Source organism: Oculina patagonica, chromosome 13 (assembly GCF_052425735.1).
Source record: "Oculina patagonica isolate OP01 chromosome 13, crgOcupat, whole genome shotgun sequence".
Classification (NCBI taxonomy): Eukaryota; Metazoa; Cnidaria; class Anthozoa; order Scleractinia; family Oculinidae; genus Oculina; species Oculina patagonica.
Window position 1 is genome coordinate 12,705,089 of NC_135770.1, and position 23,732 is coordinate 12,728,820.

The window sequence follows — 23,732 nt, forward strand, 5'->3', positions numbered from 1 at the left end:
GATACTAACTTATTAGCAATGGTTAACAGAAATTAACCTGCGATCAGGCAGTCTTTGTTCCCGGAACCCGTGTTTCCGGAAGCCCTTCTGAAAAAAAAAGAAACGCGTCTGAACTCAGGTTAAATAGCAAATGTTGAGGGTTATGGGATATACACTCATTTATTTTTATAAGAACCATTTTTGTAAGAACGTTGAGGCTGAGATTTGCCCCAAAATTTAAGAAAATGTATGCGCTAAAATAAGAATATCCTCACGCTACCCGGGGGGGGGGGGGGCCTCTTTTGGGGGGGGGGGGGGGGGGGAAATTAAAAAAAAAAAAAAAAAATTGTGTTTTACCAAAAAAAAAAAAAAAAAAAAAAATATAATTTTTTTTTTTTCAAACCTAAAAAACCCAAACCCCCCAAACCCAAAAAATACCACCACCCCCCCCTTCCCCCCCCCCCCCCCTCACGCTAAGCCAAATTTTACGCGATGTTATTAAAAAAGAGTATAGCTTCCCTTGGACACAAGCTTTAGCTAGTGTATTTGATCTTTTATTTTGACAATTTTCATTGTTCAGTGTCGCTGAGATGTACCCTGCGTGCCAAAGGACCCTAGTCAACCTCCGACATTTTCGGTGCCATCAAAAAATTATGAAAATTGTACGATGAAAGGAAATCTTATTCCATCGCCGCAAGTTGTGCTACTGGAAGAATTTTACGGTAATCTCTTTCGTTTAGACACGCTCTGTGAGAATTATTACACTGAACCCGTACGTGAACAAAAACAAAGGCATGGCACCCAGAGTAGCTGAGACGATTGCATGTGAAAACCGTTAGACGCGACGCTCTTGTGTTTAGAAATGCGTTAAAAGCCAAAAGAAAATGCGAGAAAGAGGCCACAACATAAGGATAAAATAAAATAGAAAGAGAGAACCAGCCTGGAATTTACCCATTTACTTCGGCATTTTCCATAGATTCTAAGGTAATTGGAAACAAAGAGTCGAATTTGGACTCGACAAGTCTAAAAACGACGGACTAAAGGATGCGACTGAATGCCTCCCAGAACTGAACCAAGGAGGTCCAGGTTACCCCCGAAGAACTCAACCGGAAGGGGTTGCGGCCCGGCCTTGGGTACAAGGATTATATCCGGTTTCTTAAAATTTTATCTCAATCAAGGTTATCGCCAAACAGAATAATTTTATCAAAAAGAGCTTAAGTGGGGAAATGCGGAGCCCGGGAGGCATCAAGTTTTGCAGCGGAGCATTGCGCCCCATCGGGGAGCCCTAGTATATCGCCGAACGTATTTGAACATGTTTTATTCAACAACAAAGTGATTTACTGCAAGAACTAAAACTAAATGTTGTTTATTTTTGTTTTTATCTCGCCTACGGAATGAAGGTCTTTACAATTCATAAACTAAGCAAACATAAGGGGTTTTCTTGTTTAATCAGTTAATTAAAAATTTTAAAATGTTCTTTTTGAGATCAGTTAATTTTAAGCATAATCATAATTCGATCGGGAATCCGAGGGCCATAGGTTTGTCAGTCGCGATTTTTTAAAGCACGAAATAACTATAGCCTAACGTAGGTAAACGATGCAATGTTCATAACCATAAAACTTGTGGGGAGGGAAAGGCAGAATCAATTGTATAATGACCTGTTATTTACTGATAACACCTCGCTAAAAGAAGATACATACAAAGGCTAACCAAGAACAATATGAAAATATGAATCGAGGTATGATCACAAGCCCTGCTAGTGATATGTGGCTTAAATTCACGCACGCGCACAACTCCCTGGGTGTTGCCGATTGTAACAGGGCTACCACGCTCAAGATTAAAAACCCCATCAGCGGTTGAAACTTCTAGACTGGGAGAAATGGGACCAGAAGAGAGCAGGGTGATTTTAATTGCTCCTTTAGTAACTGCAAAATCCATCAGGCTACCCAAATAATTCGCGCTGATTGTCATCTTTGTGACTTTTGGTGGAAGCGAGGGATTGAAAGTCAGTCCAGACTGTTTCAGCCGGAATCCTCCATAACCATAAATTACAGTCTGCAAGAAACCGCCAGCACCAGTGATGAAGTTAACAGCGCCCCAAATATCTCGTCGCTCCGTCCACACCTGAAGAAGCGAGGAAAAGAGTTATTTGGCTTTTTAACGTATGTCACAAAAACTGAAAAACATTACAGAACCGTTTATTTTGGTACAGCACTTTTAGAATTGGAAGCAAAAACTAAAATGGTTTCCTAATGAATGACGTAAAGCAAACACAGAGGCGATCACATCTAAACGGGCCAATCACGACACGCTCAAGTACCCCAGCGAACCAATCAAAACTCTCAATAAAACCTTGCAGCCGACAGAAAGCGCGGAAAAAATCAGGAACCCAAATCACGATTGGCTTTGATTTTCAACCTGATTGGCCAAAAAAACATGTGTTTTTTAATTGGTTAGCATATCTTGCACGACTATTATGATCCAATCACAAAGCACGTGACAAAATGTTTGACGTCTTCCCTGGCATTCTTGTGCTGTCAACGGGCTTACCTTAAATGGTCCGCGGATATTTTCATAATTTTTCAGAAACGGTTTCTCAGCTTTCTTGGCTTCTCCTAAATCCAGCCAACCAATGGCGAACATGGAATGTGTCATGGCCGGTCCATCAGGGTCGGTACGATTTGCGTAAAGCGTCAAGTCGTTATAACGGACCTGAGTCGTCAAAATACACGGTCAGTTAATACGACCACACTTGGCAATGTCATATATGTTATCTAAATTTCAATTCCTGAAAGGAGCCAATTTCAAAAGAAACTTCTTGGAAAGTTTTTCTTTTAACTACTTTTGAAAACAGTTCCTGTCACAATCAGCTTTGGTTTAATACGACCTCTCATGTGAGTTAGTTACTCAACTCTGAGTTTATTTTAATGGTTATTTTGACAGGGTAACGGAGAACTGCATAGAGCCGTTGCACGTATAAAGAATGCCCCGTTGGATGAACAACTCCACTACACAGTATTGCAAGCTTTATGCCTAAAACTCTCCTAAGAGGACAGCCTCTATTGTCTCTGTTGTTTTAGCGCGTGGTCGCTTACGACAACGGCGCATTCTCGTAAGCGGCAAGCTCTGGATACGACCACTTTTTCGATTTACGAGAGCTCTACTTCTAAACGTAACCAATGCTACCAAGGTGGTGTCAGTATGCTCGTAAGTGGTGGGGGAGAGGGAGGGGGATTGGGAAGCACGTGCAGGGTAATTTACTCACCTTTTTGTCCATTTCATACATCAGTGGAAAACCAATAAGAATCGTGTCCGCCTGTTTCACCTCTTTGTCCAAAGTGTACCCTTCATACTCTGGGTGATAATTTTTCTCGCTGTCAAAAGGAATGTATATCTTTTCTGCAATCGTTAGCCACTCTTTGGAAATTTCTCTTCCCAAGATATCGGCCGCTTCTTTAGCAAACAGCAGGTTAATTTTAGCCACCACATTAGTGTACACGGAGTTATTAACCGGGTAGTGGTATTCATCTGGCGGCATCACGTGATTGATGACGTATCTATCATTGGCAACGTCGTACTCCACTCTGCTAGCCCAGTACTCCGCGGTCTGGTAGACAAGTGGGTACCCAATCTCCCGCAGCCAATTGAGGTCTTTACTTGCCCTCCAAAACTGCTTGGCAGCAAAAGCTATGTCACCGTTAATGTGGATCTGGTTTTTCCCGTATCTCTCACCAGGAGACGTCTCCAGGCCTGTATAAGAACTTTCCCAGGGAAACATTGCGCCTTAAAGAAATGCAAACGATGACAAAACAAATATCTTCTTGTTAAGATATGAAAGTTGTAGGTGAAGCGAGAAAAAGATCCTGCTCTTTTTGACTTTTTCTGTGCAGTTATTAAAGTACGACAAAGACAGAGAACGATGGAACCAATTTATATCTTTTCCAGTCTCCTAGAAAGAAAGGAATTCTTTTATCTTCAGATTTTTCTCAATCGCAATATTCACGGAATATTAATCAGTCGTTTAGTTAATTTGCTTGCATTATCACTAAAACATCTGCCGTTCGTTTGATTAAAATCTTCTGAAATAATTGAGATCAAATTAAAACAATTGTGAACTGACTGGCAGTTTACGATAACCAGAGAACAGAGATAAGATGATCAACGTTCAAATTACTTTACGGATATGACACTGAAACAGTGTACTGAACAAGGAAACATTCAGTCAGTTTAACGATGGATGATAAGGGTTGTCACGTGATGATATGTCGCTCTCTTACCTCTATATCCAAACTCCTTCGCGATTCTCCGCGCTGCCGGCAGCCGGTCCTTACGATATCTCAGGGAACTTCGTGGCCAAGTCTGGATGCAGCAAGACTAGAGGGGGGTACATCCAAATATCCTGATCCCAGAATGTATGCCCCATGTACTCCTCTCCACCGGGTAGACCCCCGGGACTTAATCCGTAAGGCCAATCGTGTCGAGTGGAGCTTAGAATGTAGTACATGCTACCATACACCGCTTGTGCCATTTCTAAATCACCTTCAATTTCTATCCGACCAGTATCCCATAATGCTTTCCACGCCGCTTTGTGTTCGGCTAGTAACTTCTTCTTGACTCTGCAAAAAATACAGATCAAGACAAATTAAATGATCTGACTTTCTCCACTTTTTCACCGCTTTCAGTTTCAGTAGTCTCATATTTGAAGTATATTCGTCTATCAGAACTTTTTTATCGGATTACCGGTACGAGATTGAGTACCAGAACTTCTTTTTAAACCTATGCGTTCGGTAATCCACATTTTACACCAATCTCCTACCCATAGTCTCCTTTTTTAAGAACGAAAGAAAGAAAGAAAGAAAGAAAGACTTGTATTTAGACTGGTATAAAACTAATTGGGAACACTATTTATACATTAAAATATATCTTAGCTACAACTGAATAGCAACAGAGAGGAGTGAGGGCTCTGGGAACGCAATTGGATTGAATTTCATAAGTCGTACTCTATGAATCTTCACAGCGGTCAAACGAAAAATTTTCTTTTTCTGTTTTTGAGTTGAAAGTGAGAAATTTTAAAAATTTTAAATAAAATGAAAAATTTCGGTACTGAATCTAAGGCCAGCAACGCAGGATAACGGTAGACTAAGATTTGTTTTATTAATCAGCATTATAACACTCACAACATAGCTTCGTCCCATTGATAAAGAGCTTCAGAGAGCGGGTTGAACTTCGTATCCAGGTTTGTGGCTATTGATGTGATGTAGTACCAAGTTTGTTCGTCAGTGGTTGCTTTTATGGTTAACGGCTTGCCGCTTTCAACTTTGGTCCAAACCATTGCCAGGTTAGCTCGCATGCTTCCCGCTTCCTCTGTTTCGTTGACCTAATCAAGAAAAAAATATTATGAACAGACTATTTTTAACTCACGAGGACTGTCTTGAGGAAATTCAGTACACCTGATAGTGATACAAGTCTATTTAAGCTGGCTTTTCCATGGCTTTCAACAAGGGCCGATACTTCTCAGCAAGAGTGTAGCCGTTTCTATTTCGTCCCGCGAAAAGGGAGGAAGTAGGCCCGGGGGGGGGGGGGTATACCTCGGAATACTTGGTGGGGTATGCCGCCCGGTTTCTGACACTATCTCAGACCAAAACATGCCATTTTTCACACCCGTTTTAAGACTTGGCCTAAATAAAATCCATACCCGTTTTCACCGCTCAGGTTAGAACGACAACAAAAGATTTGACAAAAATTCAGCTCAATTGATGTATTTCGGTTATTTCTCTTTCTCTTTCTTTTTCATACACGCTCTGGTGGTTTCCCTTCAAAACCATACCCGATTTCAGACCATAATGGTCAAAATCACGTAAACATCAACTGAACCAACAACTGAATAAGTCCGAAGACTTCAGAACATCTCCAGAGATCAACTTATATTAAAGCTTATGCAGACCTATGCAGTAACTTGTAAAGTAAAGGGAGCGAGACCTCAGTGGAATCTTCCCGGGGTCTCTATTTACGAAGTTAGCGTTGTGTGACACTAACGTGACACCAACGGTACCCGATCGCGTGACATAATTACTCAAGCATGACTATCTCTTTACTACAGCACTATTAAAATCACTGAAATCAGGCACGACATTTACATCAGGGATATACACACAGTGTACTTAGCTAAATTAACTACCAAACTATGCAAAGAATATAATAGCTAATGCGATCATGTTTTGATAAGACTCGTACTACCTTTGTTGCATTACCCTACTGTAATCAGTATAATAATACACTATTTTAGCTTATTTTTAACCCCTACCAAGCCAACGGCTGCCAAAGCTTCAGATCGATTTGACTCGGCTGCCATGAACTCAATATCCACTGAAGAATCTCCGCGATCTGAAGACACACTCATTAAGAACTCTTTGCCGGCATTGTTCTTTGCAGATATCTCCACAATCAACAAATTCTTTCGGGATCGGTGCGCGTATATTCTCTGCTCTACTTTTAAGTTGTCGGCCGTGAACCATTTGTAGAACACTCCTTCTAGCACATCCAATGCATACGAGGTTTTTCCTTGAATCCCTGCCACTTTGAAGTCGATAGCAGCGGTGGAAGGAATTCTAGCGCGGTGGGCGTGTTGGTAAAAATACACTGGGTAGACTTTTTTCTTCTTCGGATATGCCTTACCATTGAATACCCCAGAAACATGCACAGAATCGCTGTAGATCACTGTTCCTATGTATCCATTAGCCACTGAAGGCATAATAGTTCCATTTTTACTCTGGCGAACGGTAACTCGCTGGCGATCTGTAGGTAAAGTATCCGTGACAAATCTAGTTGGGGTTCCCGCCGTCATGGCCGAACGAACAGTCGCTCCTAAACCTACAAGGAAAGCAAGCGCGATCCCGTGACAAATGGTCATTCTAGAGCTCAGATTCCCAGAATGGTCCTTTGGAAGAATAGTCTGTAGTCGCGTAATGGTCTTTCCGATGTCGCTAAATATTTCCAAAAGGAGCGCGTCAAGATTTGAGCATATTTCAGGGGCTTTATAATCTGCTCAAGTAAAATACTGTCATTTTAGTTGACAAGCATTTGACATGTGTTGATTCAGCTTTCAATCTTTAATACGATCATCCATCAGTAATTTTATCATTTATATCAATTACATAAATATATCGTTTTGTTTTAGCATGGAAAAATGAATACCTTCTAATACTTTCTTTCCCATTGATTCGCACTCCACTCCACTTCCTCTGGAGCCATTTTCATAATTTTTTGTTCTTTTGTTATGTCACGCAATGCTGGGAGAAGGTGTGGACGATATAACCTGCGATGGCGTTTTTGGGGGGGGGGGGTTGTGCTCACGATAGGTCACGCAAATCGATGTGACCATTAATTTTGGAAAAAATCAGAAAAACGTTTCCAGTTTTTCTGCCGTACGCAGCATTTAAAGTGTAGGCAAAAATTTGCATTCGATAAGCAACATAGACAAAATATGTTATTCAGCAGGCAACAAAGCTTGTTCTCAATTGACGGTAAAAAAAGTGAAAATATGATATCAATTTTTGTTGCCATATTTCATCACAGGGCACAGAGGAGTCAAGTTTGTCCCAATTCAAAATCTCTACCGTGCAAAACGACCTTCAAAAGCTTTTCAAAGCGATCGTGTAAGCCGTACGTGATACAGCGCCGCATGTGATACTTGTTTGTCAGAACAGCCCGGGGGGGGGGGGGGTACTCAAAAAGTTTTATACGGGGAGGCTCCGCCCCAAGTTCTAACCCCTTACCCTTTTATATACCATTTTTGACAGAAATTGTACCCCTTCGTATACCTTTAACTGAAAAAAGGTACCCCTTTCATATACCTAAGAGACATGGCATGACTTAAAATGTCTTGTCATTTTTATGCAGCGCTTAATAAATTAAAATAATACAGCCACAAATTGCGTTTGTTCGAAATATTTTAATTAAAGGCCCTTTTAAATAGCCAAATGACAGATTTCCATACCCTTCATATACTTAAACTCGTGAAATCCCTACCCTTTTATATACCTGAAGCCTGAAAAGGACCCCTTTCGGGCGGAGCCTCCCCGTATAGGCCATATAGGGAGTACCCCCCCCCCCGGGCAGAACAGACGATCTGCAAACAAGTATCGCATGACGGTGCTGTATCACGTACGCTTACACGATCGCTTTGAAGGTCGTTGCACGGTAGAGATTTTGAATTGCAGACAAACTTGACTCCTCTGTGCCCTGTGATTTCATCTTATGATTCAGAAATTAAATAAACCCCCCGCCCCTCCCCGCCTGCTTCCTTGCTTCCCCCCCTCCCTCCTCTCTCTCCATGCCCGCCCAGCGCAGTCCCCAGCGCACTGGCTGCCTGATTTGTCACGCAACGATTACCGTGACGACCACTCACGTGACTTCACTTGACTCGTTCAATCATGGCCGCCGGCAGTCCATTCTTTCTGATGCGCCTCGTATCTTCATCAGTAGCAGTGGCTAATCGAGCGGGAGGAATTATCCGTAGTATCATGAAAACAGGAAGCCTTGGTGTAGTGGACAAGGTTTGTTCATCTTATGTTTGACATTGTCAATGTTTGGGAATTGAAAGTGGTAATTATTAACAGCTGGTCACCGGTGTGACCAAGCTAGCGGTATGAACTGAATGAAAGAAACCAGTTTGATCGCGCTCTATATCTGTGCTCTTGTACATTGTCTTGTAAAATGAAACTATATGGTGACTATTTTTTTCTTTTTTTATCACTGCGTTTGTTTTGGAGAAAAAGTTTGGATGTTCATTTCTTTATCGGAAAGACTCTGGCATACAGCTTTTGTAGTGTCATAATTTATTTATGAATTTATAAACTTATAAAATATGAATTTATGAGTCAGAGCAGAATACTAGGCGGCAAATTAAAAATGATAGTATCTTGGGTAATAGCCTACTTAGTATACTAAAAATCCCTGTCAGAAGTGAATCTAGGGGGAGGATGCAGGGGATGCATTCCCCCCCCCCCCACCAAGATGATCTGCGGCTTTTTAAAAAATGCAACTGGTATTATGGAAAAAAGGCGAAACATCATTCTTTAGCTTTAAAAAAAATTAGAACCAGAGAAAATTTCTTGAAAAAATCTTACCCACCAATACACTGAAGCAATTTTGTCTGACTGGAACTAAGTCCTGATATTTTCTTGCTCAGCCAGTCTGTTATAAACTTGTTATCATATTAAATTGCATCTGTTTGAGCATAGAGTTAAGTTAACGTTTAAATGATTTTTTAGGGAGATGGTGGTGAATATGACCCTCAGACTGAAGCAGATCGCGCATCACAGAAATGTATCATTGGTTCACTCCTTAAAATGTATCCAACTCTCAGAATTATTGGCGAGGAAGAGGTTTGTTGCATAATTTTATTAAAATTTCATTGTGTTGTCCCAGAAAATATCCAGCATATACCCTCCCTTTCTGGTTTTTTTTTAATTTTTTTTTTTTTTTTTCTTTTATTTTTTTCTTGTTTTTTATTTCTTTTTTCCCCCTATTTTTTTTTTTTTCCGGGGGGTATGGATATTCCCTAAAACTGAACATTGATACAAGGTTGAAATATACCCTGTTATCTGTATTAATTTTATACAATGTACATTGCTTTGAGTATATGAATTCTGATATATATAATGTACATGTAAATACACTTCAGGATATTCATTTGGATGACGTGAAAGAAGAGTTTATTGAAATATCTCAAGATGCTGCAGTGCTTTCAAAATCCTGCCCAGAAGATCTTACTTCAGTGAAACCAGAAGAGGTAAGTTAGTTTTGAATCCTTGATGCCACTGTTCAGAGTACCGATATACAAAATTAATGAGTACTTTTTCTCCCTCTTTTCGCCAAAACTATTATTTAATAGTGTTAACTGGACATCATGCTTATAATTTTATACCACAGCAAAATAGTGATCAAATGTTCGAGAAATGCATAAAATGGCATTTTCTGTTCACATGTTCTTGATGAGTAAAAACCAAACACTTAGTTACCACTTGTACTGGTTTGTAAGATCCACAACTAGCTATTACTGAGCCTTTCTGATCAATAGCGCACAAACTCTGAAGTTAAAAACCCAACTAGTATGATTGCGTTGTTCACTGCTGTCAGTCATAATAATTGAAGGACCGAGGGCAAGATCAACACTTTGAGTTTTTGCTAAACTAAACATTCTCACAAACAACTAAAAGGATCCTAGCGTCAACCCTTGGGGTTAGGGTGTAAAGACAAAAATATTATGTACATGTACAGTTTGTCTAAATAATAAATCTTCAATTAAGTTGAGCCTATTTTAAAACACACTTGGACACTTTGGCCTATTCTTGCACATTTTATTATCTTTTAGGTGACTGTATGGGTGGACCCACTAGATGGTACAAGAGAGTTTACTGAAGGTATGTCTTGCAATTGATTCATTTTGTGGAAAATTCTGCTCTGTTGCTGTGATTAATCATGTCATTAAAAGTCTTCTCAGAGTTGATTTTCTTATCTGCTTAAATGTGTTTTTTTTTCTTGTCTGTACAGTATGAATAGATTAAGTTATACACAGGCAGATTAAACAGGGGGCTGCAGCCCCCTTCTTCTTTGGATTTGTTTAAAAAATATAGTCAACCATCTTTCTAGAGTTCGTTGTGGGTTTTGGGCGAGGTTGCTGCCTTGCTCAAATGTTTGCAGCCCCCCCCCCCCTTTTTCTGAATTTTTCTAGATCTGCCCCTGTAAAAATTCTTTTTTTTTTCAAATGTATACAAACATACACATTGTACAAATTTTGCCAAGCCTGATGCTACGCGCCAGAATGTCCATATAAAAAACTGATTTTGGCAGATTTTGTACCATGTAACTGTTCTATGCAAAAAGCCCATTGTTTTAGTCTTGACTGTTGTAATCTATGCTAGGTCTGTACGATCATGTGACAGTTCTCATTGGTATTTCAATGAATGGCAAGCCTGTAGCAGGAGTCATCCATCAGCCATTTTATGGCTACGAGAAGGAACCCCAAGGAATCACACTGGGTAGAACCATGTGGGGTGTGAAAGGGCTTGGTACATTTGGCTTTACTCACGTCACCCCACCGACAGGACGACGTGTCATTACCACAACCCGCTCTCATTCCAACAAGACCGTAATAGAAGCAATAGAAGCCATGAAGCCTGATAAAATATTAAGGGCAGGTGGGGCAGGCTACAAAGTGTTGCTACTACTAGAGGGTACAGCTGATGCATACGTGTTTGCAAGTGCAGGGTGTAAACGTTGGGATACCTGTGCTTGTGAGGCACTTCTTGAGGCTGTGGGTGGCACTCTTACAGATGTCTGCGGCGAGCACATCACGTATGATGGACAAGCAGACAGTTATGTCAACAAGATAGGTGTCCTGGGATCTCTAAAGGACCATAGGTTTTATGTAGACATGATTCCTGAGTCTATTAAAAGTAGTTTACTTGGAAAATTATAATTAAACTGTAATATTCATTGTTCTTTGAAAGAGTTTTGTCATTTTCTAGATTATTTTTGGTGATCCACACAATTACTGTCAATTTGAAGGAAACCCTAAAACAAGTGGCTCTGGAGACACATGATTTGATTGGGGAGATCTTTAACAAAGGAAATTTAAATTAAGCAATAGGGTCTCAGTGGATTCGTTAAGGTTTGGAGCAGGTGGTAATCAGGGCGTTGCAGGCCAAGTTGTGTTTACAGCTTGTCAATTTGCCCAGTGCCTGGCCCTTAATTAAACCCCAAATCAAACTGTGTAACAGTCTTGACAAACACAAATAAGCCTCAATTTTTAATTAGTCAACCCTCCAAGTTAAGACCATTTTAGTCGCCATGGCGACTAAAATTTTGGAGCTGGCGACTAAATTGGAATTGAAGTTGCCAGCCTGGCGACTAAAATTGAGAAGAAGCATTGAAAGCGTGAGCTTAATTTGGCGACTAAAAGTTTTCACTGGCGACCAAACTTGGGCAGTTGGTGGCCAAATGGCCACTAAGGAAAAAAATAAACTTGGAGGATTGTTAGTACTTGTATTTACAAGAAAGATTCTTATTCTTGAAATAAAGGCAGGATAAAACCTTCATTATCACATTTACAGCGGCAATAATTTACGTAACTGATACCAAAGGTAGAAATATGCCCGATAATTATTATGATACACAATTATTTCTATCACAACTAATGAATTTACAGTAAATTATATCAAAATATTGTTATACATGCCATTTAAGTTGTACTATTCTTTGACCATAAGCCATTTAAATAAGTTTACAGTTTGCCATGGAAGAAAAAGGTTTTCTGACAATCAGGCAACTAGACTAAATAACTTATTATTATTTACAAGGTATATTATTGTGGTCAAAACAAGGGAAAATGTTGGCAAAAATAAAAGCATCACAATAATTATTTACTGTCTTCTTGAATTGAATGACTGAAAGTACACACTTAGAGTGACTGTGTTGAGAAACATCTTGTGCTATGTATGAATGCAATGCTCTCTCACAATGTACCCTGTAGCTTTGCAATTCACAACTGGAAATGATAACAAAAAAGCATGGGTGGCTAGACAGTCATATAGAAATGCAAATTGTTGGTAAATTTAGCCAATTCTCAATTGATTATAGAGCCCTGTTCCATTACTCTTCCTACCCTCAAAATCAACACAGTCGAGTCACTAATGAAAAAATTAGCCTTCTGGGTCAGGGTGGATAATGCTATCCACAGAAAAAATCACTAGATATATCACTAACAAGTAAATGGTGTTGTTTGTTTTGTCAGCACTTATTCATTGGATAGCAATTTATCAGAAAACAGTGTTATCCATCCTTTGAACAACTCTCCCCAAGTTAAAATGGTCTTTGTTGGGTGCCAGAGTTTCTATTTTTGGTTGCAAGGACTGGTGACACCATGATGACATCAACAGCCATGATTGCAAAAATCACAGAAAAATAAAGACTGGCACCCAGGGTTATAATTACAGTGTGACTACTCGAACCGGGGCACCCTGAACAAAATTAACCAATCACAGTGTTAATTGAAAACAAAGGATAATGACATTTTTTGCAACGGACCAATAACGTTCTAGAATGTAAACAAAAGACTACCTACAAAATTTGAACTGTCAATGTTACAAACAGATGGGGACCTCTCAGGAAACATGCCTTCTATTTGATTAGTCGCACTGTAATTTATTATGAGGCGTAGCTTTTTGAACAACCCTATAAACTGATTGAGGTTCTCTGTACAGTGCAAGCATGATTAGTGTTGATAGGTTTAACCCCAACGTTCTAAATCTTTCCATTTATATCTTTGTGTTATCTGCATTATATGTATTCTTAGATATCTTTTTTGTACTTGTACAAAATCTGCAGATTATTTTGTGTGAATTTTATTCCTCTCCCTTCTTGGCCGTAGATTATGACCTTTACTTCTTGTCGTCATTCCTCCTGTTGTTTTGTCAGTTACAAGATCAAAATGTTTCTTTGAATGACTCCTCAGTGTCATGGGACTTTCAAATGAATCATCCAGACCTTTCCTTTTCACTGGTTTAGACTTTGGACATTTTCTACAGACAAAAAGTAAAACAAAATGTCAGACCTTTAACAAAAAAGACTCTGGTTGACCATTTTTATCACAAAGTTACCACATGACCTAGATCCATTTTGGCACATGGATTATTGTATAAGCAAGTTTTCTTATTGTGTGGGCAAAAAACAAGCAGCCATACTGCAGAACAAGGACACAACTTTTAACTTGTTGTTAAAACAATTCAATATTTAGATTAACAAGAACTTAGCTCACAATCATTTACTGTCGACAAAATAAGACTGTTTAGCTTGTTTCCAAAAGACCAGAACCCAAATGAGGTTGAAAAAATTTTGAAAATTAATGTAAGGGATTAGATAATTTATATAATGTGATGACTATGATAAACAAAACATCCCACAGGTTTGAAGCACACTACAATTCAATACAGAGACACCACATAAAAACATTGGCCAATACCACAAATATGCAAACTAAATGGCCCCTCTAAATAGGGCTACGCACATAGGAGCAAGAGCGCCCATCCCCCACAGGGTATTTGTGGATGATCAAAACAGGACACTTAGAAAGTCCACTAAAATGGTCAAAAGTCCCCACCATGGGCAGACAATTGCTTTTAAACCCCCTGCTAATGCCCACCCTCCCCCACTGTGGCTTCAAATTGATAGGTGCATTACCTCAAGTCAAATACCTGGTGTACAGTGTTTGCCCAGGGAGAAGGGGTCATGGGTATTCTTCAGGGTCTGCCAGGGTTTTAAGGTATATGTTTATGGTTATAAAGTATACAATGTTTTCCAAATTTTTTTGAGGGGAAATTTTGGATAAGCTTACTGGGTTCATGTTTTTCAGGCATGTTGGTTTACATGTATCTCTTACCCCCTTCGCTGACTCTGACTCTTGGATTTTTACTGATGCATAAGGCCTACTTGACTGTTTATTAAAACATAGGTTACTTCACTTAACATAGCTTTAATACTAGTCTTGGTACACAACGTTGCTTTACCAATGCAAAATTACCTCCATGTAAGCTTGTATTAAAAAGAAGTTTTAAGCTTACATGTCCGCTTATGTACGTAAACTGTACATGTGCACGTGGACATGTACACCAAAAAAAAAAAAACTTTCAAAAACTTTTAAGTTTCCAATCCATTTGTTATCCTGGCTGTTAAACTTTGTTGCATGTGTCGTGAAAAAAGACCATTAACATTGATCAAATTTTCAACATGTCCTAGCGCTTAGCTATAGTAGTTAGTGACATGTGGTCACTGAATAGAGTTTCTGTGTCTGAAGACTCTGAGGACGGCCGCCTTTAAGAAAAAAAAGACAAACTTACTGCAAATGGTCTGGTACTTCCCAGTGCCACATCTGCAACTTGCAGCGACTATTGGGGCATTTCCTGACTCCTAGCTGAACTTGAATCTCGATATTGTCCTCGGGTATATCTGGTCGTGTGACGGGAAAAGCATTTTCTCTTTGGCAAGTAGGACATCTTTCCAGCCCAAATCTCCTGTTTCCCTCTGTGTCATACAGGCAGTTCTCGCACAAACGATGCTGACAAGACCCGTAAATCATTCGCAGATTCGGAGCCCAGCATATCAAGCAGTTAAACCGTTGCTCAAACGAAATAGTCGAGGAGAACCCAAAATTATCGCTGTCCACCATATTGCAAACCTTTTCTTTTCCCGCCGTTGTTTTGCGTCTCCATGTGAGAAGCATTGTGATTGGTTCGTTCGGTAATTAGCCGAAATTTGATTGGCTCTCTGTTGTCTCTCATCTGTCCCGTGAAGAAGACGGCCTGGGAATTTTAAAAACTTCGGGACGGGATTCGGGATTGGGGATTGGATAAAAACGTCCTCGGTCGCCGGTTTCTTTTCGTCACGTGAATATTGACAAAATCAATATGGAGGACTCCAAAATAAAAGCTGGAGAAAGAATTGAGGAGTCGCCGCACGTATCGATACCGACAAGCGAACACTCATTTGTAAGAAGAACTGTAAAAAATGTAGTATCTGGAACATTCAGTGGTATTGCCGTGTGTCTGGTAGGTCATCCATTTGACACGCTCAAAGTTCGTCTCCAAACCCAGCCCGTGGATCGACCGGTATACAAAGGACTTTTGGATTGTTTTGTGAAAACCATGAAATGGGAAGGGATTGGAGGATTATACAAAGGAGTCGGTGGGTAGTCTTGTTTTGATACATTTAAGATTATGGATGGTGATATTAATTTAAAGCTTACGTACATAAATAAAGCGTACCGGTATTTAATTTTATGATTAGTTCAAGGGCGCGTCTGACATTTGCAGACTGCAGACTGGAAACTGCAGACTAAAGTTAGGCACATACTAGGGGACTAGTCGCAGGGACTTATCCCTTAGTGTGTACTGGTGAAAAATTGACCGATTTGTGGGACTATTGGTCCCTGTGACTTGTCCCCTGAAATCAAACCAGCTTAATTCGTGGGACTAGTCGCAGGGACCAAAATGTGGTCCCTGCGACTAGAATTTCGATGCAAAATACGTACGAGTACACACTAGGGGGCTGGTCCCTGAAGCAAGCCCCGGCGACAAGTCCCTGGACTAGTCCCCTAGTTGTGCCAACCTTAAAAGTATATTTTGTTTTTTTTTTTTTTTTTTTGTTTTTTTTTTTTTTGGGGATAAGAAAAAAAAAAAAAAAAAAAATTCAACTACCGACAGCGACGGGAAGTGCGGTAAAACAGCGACACGGGGCATTTTTAAATTTAGACAACCAACACGGGATCCCTCTCTGGCAGGGCCTCTTGTCTGCAAGCCTGCATGAGCAGTCTGCATTTTCGCTGTCTGACATTTGCAAACTGCAGACTAGCAGACTTGCAGACTTTTACTCAGTTTAGCCTACTACGCACTCTGGTTAGCCTACTATTCATTCCGGTTAGCCTGAATAGTACTTCGGGTAGCCTGTTCATGGTTAACTCTCAATAATGGTAATGGTAACACAATTATATAATTCTCTCAGTCCTTAGTCTGTTGTTTGCAGTCTGCAAATGTCAGACACAGTTGTCAGACCGTTATCAGACAGCCCTCTTAAGATGAGCCCAGTAGCCAGGCTCGCCTGGTTTTCAGGATGACCTTTTGTCTCTTCATATGGAAAATTTCAGCCAGGTTCCCAGCATAAAAATGTGTGAAATGTGGTTTGCACAACTTAAAACCAAAAAAACTAGTTTGCTCTCAAAATATTTAAGAAACAAAATAAAGACAAAAAGGGTCCACACAATAATCTGCATCATTCGCACTTGTCATTCCCTGCTAGCAGCTGACATAACAGGGAAAAAAAGACCTCTGCCCTGAGACAAGGTGGAAAATAGCTATATTATGCATGCAGCATGGTTTCTTAGCCGCCGACTGTCACATGATGTTCTTTTAGGCAATGAGGGCTCAAATAGCAGTGGAGTTATGTAAAGAAATGCACAAGACACAACAGGCTCCAGTTGCAGTCAGCAAAAAATGCAAGAAGCATGCATTTTGAAAAGAGCCATTCAAGACCATGGACGGTGGTTGAATAAAAGCTGTTTTCTACCCAGGGCACAGGTCTCTTTTCCCCTGTTCTGACAGCTAAGTGAACACAAGGGGAAAATGGCCTCTGCTAGCAGAGAAACCTGTCATAGCTACCAGCAATCAACAGTTATTGTAGCTTCACTGCTACAGCTAAATGGTATACTTCTGATGAGGGAAATACAGCAGACAAGCAAAACTGATGCCATCTGCAAGTTGTCCTGTTGTAGAAGCAAAGCTAATTTTGTTCCTCCCGGAAATTAGGTTGGAGTTTTCATATGGGACATATAATTACAATTTACAATTGGCAGTTTTTGTCTAATCATAATAACTGTTTATTGTCACAGGATCTCCTATTGTAGGTCAGATGTTTTTTAGAGCAACTCTCTTCACTTCCTATTATCAGGCAAGTTGATTCTATCAGTGCTGTAGCTGCGAGTGCCAGTAAGGGAATAATTTTGGTCAAATTTCATGGGTCCATCTTAATCTCAAATTTCCGTGACTTTATCTCAAAGTCTTGATTTCTTTTGCAAAGTCTCAGGCTTGCAGAAAAGAAATTTAGTCTTGCCATCCACAAAGTCTCAAAGTTTGTACATTTGCCACACCTAGCGTAAGGTATTGTGTGCAAAGCTGCTGTATCCTAATCCCTTCACAAACTTCTTGATAACTTGAACCAAAAGTCATCAGATTTGCTTCACTTAGTCAAGCACTGCAGTTTTTACTATACCTCTGATTTCTTGAACTCCTGATTTATTGAACCAATTGTCATTTCTCTTGAAGTTTTCCCTTGTAACTAGTGTTGTATCAAAGGCATGTAATGCCTTCTGGTGGCCTTATGTACCTAATATACATGTCAATTGATTTTAATAATACTAATCCCTTAAAAGTAACAGCCCCTGAAGCCTGCATATTGGCCGTTCCGAGGTTGCGCAGGGAACTGGGGCGAGTTTTTAATTTTAAGCAATCAATAATCTATACATTTTGATACCACCACATGAAAGAACTCGGTGAGATTGGATATTTAACCAAGCTTGACACTTTAAGGATGAACAAAGGCGAAGTTATGGGCCTTGAAACATGGCTAAAAATCCATACAAACGTCTCTTTTTTTGAGACAGCGTCCCCCAAAACCATATAAACTCTTAAATTTTTTATGATTTTTGTGATATTCTTTAAAATGAGCAAACATAGTGATTTTCATCTTAGTTTCTTTCAAATAATGGGTCTTTGGTAGAATTTTACAGCTGTCACAAAACAGATAAAAATTTTAAGAGTTTATGTGGTTTTGGGGGACGCTGGCTTTCAATTAGAGACGTTTGTGTGGATTTTTAACCATGTGTCAAGACCCATAACTTCGTTTCTGTTCATCCTAAAAGTGTCAAGCTTGGTCAAATGACCAATCTCACCGTGATCTTTCATGTGGTTGTGTCAGATTATTGATTACTTAAAATTTGAAACTCGCCCCAGTTCCCTGCGCAACCTCGGAACGGCCAATAAGAAGGTTTCTCTTTTCACACAGTCATGCTCTTCGCTCACTCAACTTGTCAGATTCAATAAAATTACAATAAGTGTTTGCTTCAATGAACAACATCTTTAAACTAACAGGATCTTATACCTGTCAACCTCGCACGCCTAGGCACAAGTCTCAAGCCTCAAGCCAAAAATATCAATCGTGCTTGCTGATGCCACATCAATCGGTCTAACTGATAGTGTTAGCAACAACCTGGAAAGGAAAGAAGTCATAACGGTGGTGCACCCAACGAGCAATACGGGATGTGCCGTGAGGGGTATGGTCAAGGAGTAAGGGAAGGGAAGAGAGAGCTGCTAGAATGGGTATCATTTGCCGGGAAATAATAAGTGGTATGAAGAACAAAGTCCAGAATAGGAAAAGAAACTCATAAGAGAAAGAAGCTTTCCTAAATGTAAATAAAATCATACATACATAAACTTTATTTAAGTGTCATGGTATTTAGCTAAATAGCTAATTGGGGACACTAAAATAAATATACAATATAAAATATATAAATATTATTATTTATATATATATATATAATATAAAATATAAAAATACTAATATTATATAAATAGATAAATAGATATAAAATATATAAATACTAATATTATAAGAATAGATATGTAGATAGATAGTTGAAATGATACAAATATCTTGGCAACGTTGTTGACAGATGGTTTTCCAGTAAAAACACTATATTGATACAGTTCTAGAACAAAACAAGTCTGGGATAAGGTAGGGATTTTTGGTGTTTAGTCTAGTATAGGGTTACAAGATCAGGTGAACGTGGTGTGGGATAGGGTAAGGGTCTCAGAGCCCTCCCACCAAAATAATTTAGAATTTGATTGATTGTTGCTCTGTTAAAAATAATATTATTATAATCCGTATGCAAGTTTCACAGATTAATTTTTTTTTATGACCTTCTTTCTCCTCACAGACAACTGCATTTTTCGCTGGTAAAGATCGTTTAGGTCAACGACTCACAATTCCAGAGTACTTTTTGTGTGGCATGTTAACAGGTTCAGTGGCTGCAGTGGTTGAGGGACCCATTGATTTGGTGAGAAAAAAATAACGGCCGGTCAACGGATAATGTTCGGTCAACATGACCATTTGTCTGGACAAAGTTTCAGTTTACCAATCCTTTTGACTGGTCACATACACGGCTTTTAAAATAATAACTGATGACCAGAAAAATAAATAACTTTTTTGATACCATTAAGTGTTAACTCTTATTCTAACGACTTTTTGAACAAGTGAAGCGATATTACTATCTCTTATTCTTTGCTACCTTTTAACTATAAGTATTTGCCAACAACATATCTGTAGTACAGCCAGCAGAATGTGAAGCAAGAGGCCGTTTAAACGATGACGTAGTCAACGCTTTACAGCTGTAGGTGGTGGGCCTTGACCGGTTCTTTCTGATCGACCAACTGAAAAGGACTGGGAACTAACTACAGGGAACAATGAGAGGCGTGTTGCTTGCGAGAAGTAACATATAATTATCGTATATCGAATGTCACGCTACAAGATAATGCACCTTTTTGAAGCTGTCAGCTCCTTTTATTTACGTTAATGTTTGACAAATTTCCTGAAAAAATTTTTAAGACCCCCTTGGAAAATGTCATCGCTTCTTCATGCATTGCATGCCGTTTATTTCTTTTTTTTTTTGATTTTCTACAGTTTAAATCAAAGATGCAAATCCAGATAATAAGGGCCAAATCAGGAGAGCCAGTCTTGTACAAGAACGTGTTCCACGCAGCTTATGTTATTGTTAAGAAACATGGAATTCGAGGAGCTTACCAGGGTCTACCTGCCACATGGCTCAGAAATATCCCAGCAAATTCGGCTTTCTTTGGTGAGTTCAAAAACACAACTTTTAAGTAACTTCTCAAGCATTGCTGGTGTTTACTAGTGACCCCTTCGGCCTTGTTTTCTGGGTGTACTTACCAAAGTTTCCAGAAGATGCTCCACCCTGAGCCCCAAACCCTCACCCTTAAAGGACCCTTGTCAGTCGCACCTTTGTTATTGTTTACATACGAGAATTTCGGTATTATATTTCACTCAGAGCGTGTCTTAATGAAACAGATCACTGCGATACTGTTAAAGGTAATTAAACAGACTTCCAGTAACACAACTTACAGCAATGCAATAACATTTTGCTTCACCAAACAATAATTTTCCCCAACTTTTTTTATACGCCAACTCGTGGAACCCCTACCCTTTTATATACCTCCAGCCTGAAGAAGGTACTCCTTTCGGGTAGTTCCTCCAGGAATAGTCCAATATAGGGCTCCCTCTCCCAACGACCCTCGTTGAACCAGCCTTGGTATTTTGTTTCACTTCTGTAAACGTATACAATTTTTTTTCGTTCACCCGAATCAGGCGATTGTTTACGTATCATTTACGCCTGGCCACACATAAACGGTGAACAGATAAGTAACTGCTCAAATATCTATCAAACGAGGACGCCTGGGTACGAGCTTGACGTCAACGTTTACAAATGTTTCCGTTTATGTTTGTCCACGCGAGAATACGTAAAAGTACAGAGATACGGGTAGTTTTCCATTTACGCATTTTTCCACTTTGGAGAGCTTTTACGAAAATATGTTACAGCGACAGTTTAATGTCGTTTACGAGTGGACAAAAGGTGTAAATGAACAACAATTATCCGTTTAAAGACGTGTGGACGGGGCTAATTCCACTGTTATCATTCTAAAGCTGTCCATAGCAGTGACAGCATCGTGTCTGTTTGAAATTATACAAGAATGATTTTGTTGCCACTTTAGACTACATCAACAAACTATTCATTTTGCTTTTCTTCTTTTAGGCTTCTACGAATTATGTCGAACTATGGCGATACCAGAGGGTGGTACGGTAATTGACGTGTCTCCGATGGCATTACTGGCTGCCGGGGGAACAGGGGGGTTCCTCTATTGGTTCCTTACATACCCCACAGACGTTATAAAGTCATCCATGCAGGCGGATGACTCTATTGTGGAAAAGAGACGTTTCAAAAGCATCAGACACTGCATAAAGACATTGTACTACAATGAAGGTGGATGGAAGAGATTCTACAGGGGATTTACACCGTGCTTAATGCGGTCCATTCCTGCGAACGCTACTTTGTTCTTTGTAGTTGAAACAATAAGAAAGTATTTTCCTCTTTAGGTATCATCAGACCTGTTAGTACCAGGAGTGGGACCTACATAATTTTTAAAGTAGTTTCTAGATAGCGTTTATAATATAATTTCTGGTAGTTGATGAAATATATACGCACGCACATAAATGGCTGTGCCTAAAAACTCTACTTCAGTCTTGCGCTTTTTCATATCAGATATTGTCTTTTTCATAGCATTTTATAAATCACCATATAAAAAGTGAAATTACATTACTACTGCCATGCTACGTCAGGTGATTTTTGTTACTTGTGACATGCAGATGAACTATGATTTTGCAGTAATATTCTACGAAGTATTTACCTATTCAAGTGTAATTTACGTTCATATAGACAAGACACAAGACTTAACCAAATTTATACCTTACGGCATCAATACTTTAAAAGAATACCGTAGAATTCCGGTTATAAGCCCTGGGCTTATAGCGGAGCTCCCACGCGCCGAAGGCGCGCGAGCGGAGCATCCATGGCAGGCAAATGGTATCCTATCGAACCGAGAAATTTTGGGAGTCGCCTACGTCCGTCGTACGTACGCCCGTACGCACGGATTAGGCCTGGGGACGAGGTTGCCCGCGCGTGGCTAAAGAAAAGTAAGGAAATACAAACAGCAAATAAAGCTCGCAAGGCAAGACAAAATGTACACAAGGGGTAAAATTACAGTGATACTACAAGCAAAATATTAGAGTTTATTAACCAACTGCTCTTTTTTGTTAGTCTTTTTTCGTGTGTGAGTGTTATGTATCGAAGCCTTTACGCCAAAAAAAACAATAGCTATGCTCTCGTTCGATCGCTACACGGTTAAATTAATTTATTGTCTCTGGTCGCATTTTTCGTAACCGTAAAACGAGAATTGACGTTATCTTCTATCGACTGGATGATGTGGACGTTTCAGTTTGATCTAAACGAAGTAATGTTATGAAAACGCGGGAAAATGTGTTGCGCGGTGTTCACTGTGTAGGCGATGACCGAGGGTATAAAAAAGAGCGAAGAGAAGAGAACTTTCTTACCGTAATATTTCTCGCACGATGTCCTCAAAAGTCACCTATATCCGTGAAATTGTAGATAAAGAAGAGGGGAGAGACCCGGAATAATGCGGATATCCTTGTCACGTAGTTTGCTATTTTTTTTCGGATGAATCTTCGGCCGTCAACAAAGAATACACATAGCAATGATCGTGTAAAAACGAAGCTAAACACTGCATGCATCAAGTCCGCTGAAGAAAGAAAGGAATCAAGGTACAACCTGTAGGCGAGGAGAAGAAATTATATTTTATAAATTAACTTTTTTCTAAGCGCAGTTTGATAGATTTTGTCGGTAAAGTTTAATCTTTCCTTAACTTAAGCAATATACTTTGCCCCTTTAAGTCGCTTTAACTGTAACTTGTAGTACATTTAGCTTACGCTTACATGTCAGTTCATTTTTTTGTTCCCCTGAGTTGGTTTTATTTGCTATGACTAACCGATTATCTATTGCCGTAAGTTGATTTTTTTGGGCGCAATAAAGTCTTCTAATCCCTTGCCGTAGAGTTTTTTCTGATTTATTCCGACTTTCAGCCTACATTTTCTCGGCGGAAGAAACAAAGTATAAGTGACGTTTTCGAGGCTAAACGACGACAAAGCAAAAAGCCGAAAAAATTTATTTAACTAAACTTGCTCTGAAAAACATGTTTACCCCATCTCAGGCTCGAGCGCGAGGTGAAAAATAAACGACCATATTTTTAATATTCAAACATTTTTTTTTGCTTTAGTGTAGTCCACTTTACACTGAATAATTACACTGAATAGAGATGATTTAGTGTACGTTTAAATTTTTTAAATTTTCACACGGTAAAGAAATAAAAGATAAGTTTTAAATTTGCGTACGTGACTGAGCAACCCTTTTCCGTACGCCGATGTTAAGACAAATACAGAAAGAAAAGAAGACGGGAATATCCTGCTATTTTCTATTCTTAGAAAGCAGACAATAAACTCTT

General features: G+C 39.5%; 4 protein-coding genes across 4 annotated transcripts; 2 read left to right on the forward strand and 2 right to left on the reverse strand.

The window, feature by feature from the left end:
* Window positions 1-1,329: 1,329 nt before the first annotated feature.
* Window positions 1,330-7,155, reverse strand: LOC144634441 (protein-glucosylgalactosylhydroxylysine glucosidase-like). The gene is given in 7 exon segments (XM_078493392.1): window positions 1,330-2,103; window positions 2,530-2,691; window positions 3,245-3,762; window positions 4,257-4,329; window positions 4,331-4,595; window positions 5,157-5,356; window positions 6,284-7,155. Coding segments are annotated over 7 exon segments (2,283 nt in total). The 5' UTR covers window positions 6,890-7,155; the 3' UTR covers window positions 1,330-1,644.
* Window positions 7,156-8,336: 1,181 nt separating this feature from the next.
* LOC144634446 (3'(2'),5'-bisphosphate nucleotidase 1-like) lies at window positions 8,337-12,405 on the forward strand. The gene is made up of 5 exons (XM_078493397.1): window positions 8,337-8,534; window positions 9,252-9,365; window positions 9,665-9,772; window positions 10,355-10,403; window positions 10,905-12,405. The coding sequence occupies exons 1-5, from the start codon at window positions 8,412-8,414 to the stop codon at window positions 11,459-11,461; spliced, it is 951 nt and encodes a 316-aa protein (XP_078349523.1). The 5' UTR covers window positions 8,337-8,411; the 3' UTR covers window positions 11,462-12,405.
* Window positions 12,391-15,245, reverse strand: LOC144634448 (uncharacterized). The gene is made up of 2 exons (XM_078493399.1): window positions 14,877-15,245; window positions 12,391-13,562 (listed from the first exon to the last, which is right to left on the reverse strand). Exons 1-2 carry the CDS (start codon window positions 15,203-15,205, stop codon window positions 13,370-13,372), a joined length of 522 nt encoding a protein of 173 aa, XP_078349525.1. The 5' UTR covers window positions 15,206-15,245; the 3' UTR covers window positions 12,391-13,369.
* A 92-nt stretch (window positions 15,246-15,337) lies between these two features.
* Window positions 15,338-22,179, forward strand: LOC144634445 (mitochondrial substrate carrier family protein G-like). The gene is made up of 5 exons (XM_078493396.1): window positions 15,338-15,720; window positions 17,420-17,478; window positions 19,523-19,642; window positions 20,266-20,440; window positions 21,413-22,179. The coding sequence occupies exons 1-5, from the start codon at window positions 15,444-15,446 to the stop codon at window positions 21,751-21,753; spliced, it is 972 nt and encodes a 323-aa protein (XP_078349522.1). The 5' UTR covers window positions 15,338-15,443; the 3' UTR covers window positions 21,754-22,179.
* The last annotated feature ends 1,553 nt before the right edge of the window (window positions 22,180-23,732 follow it).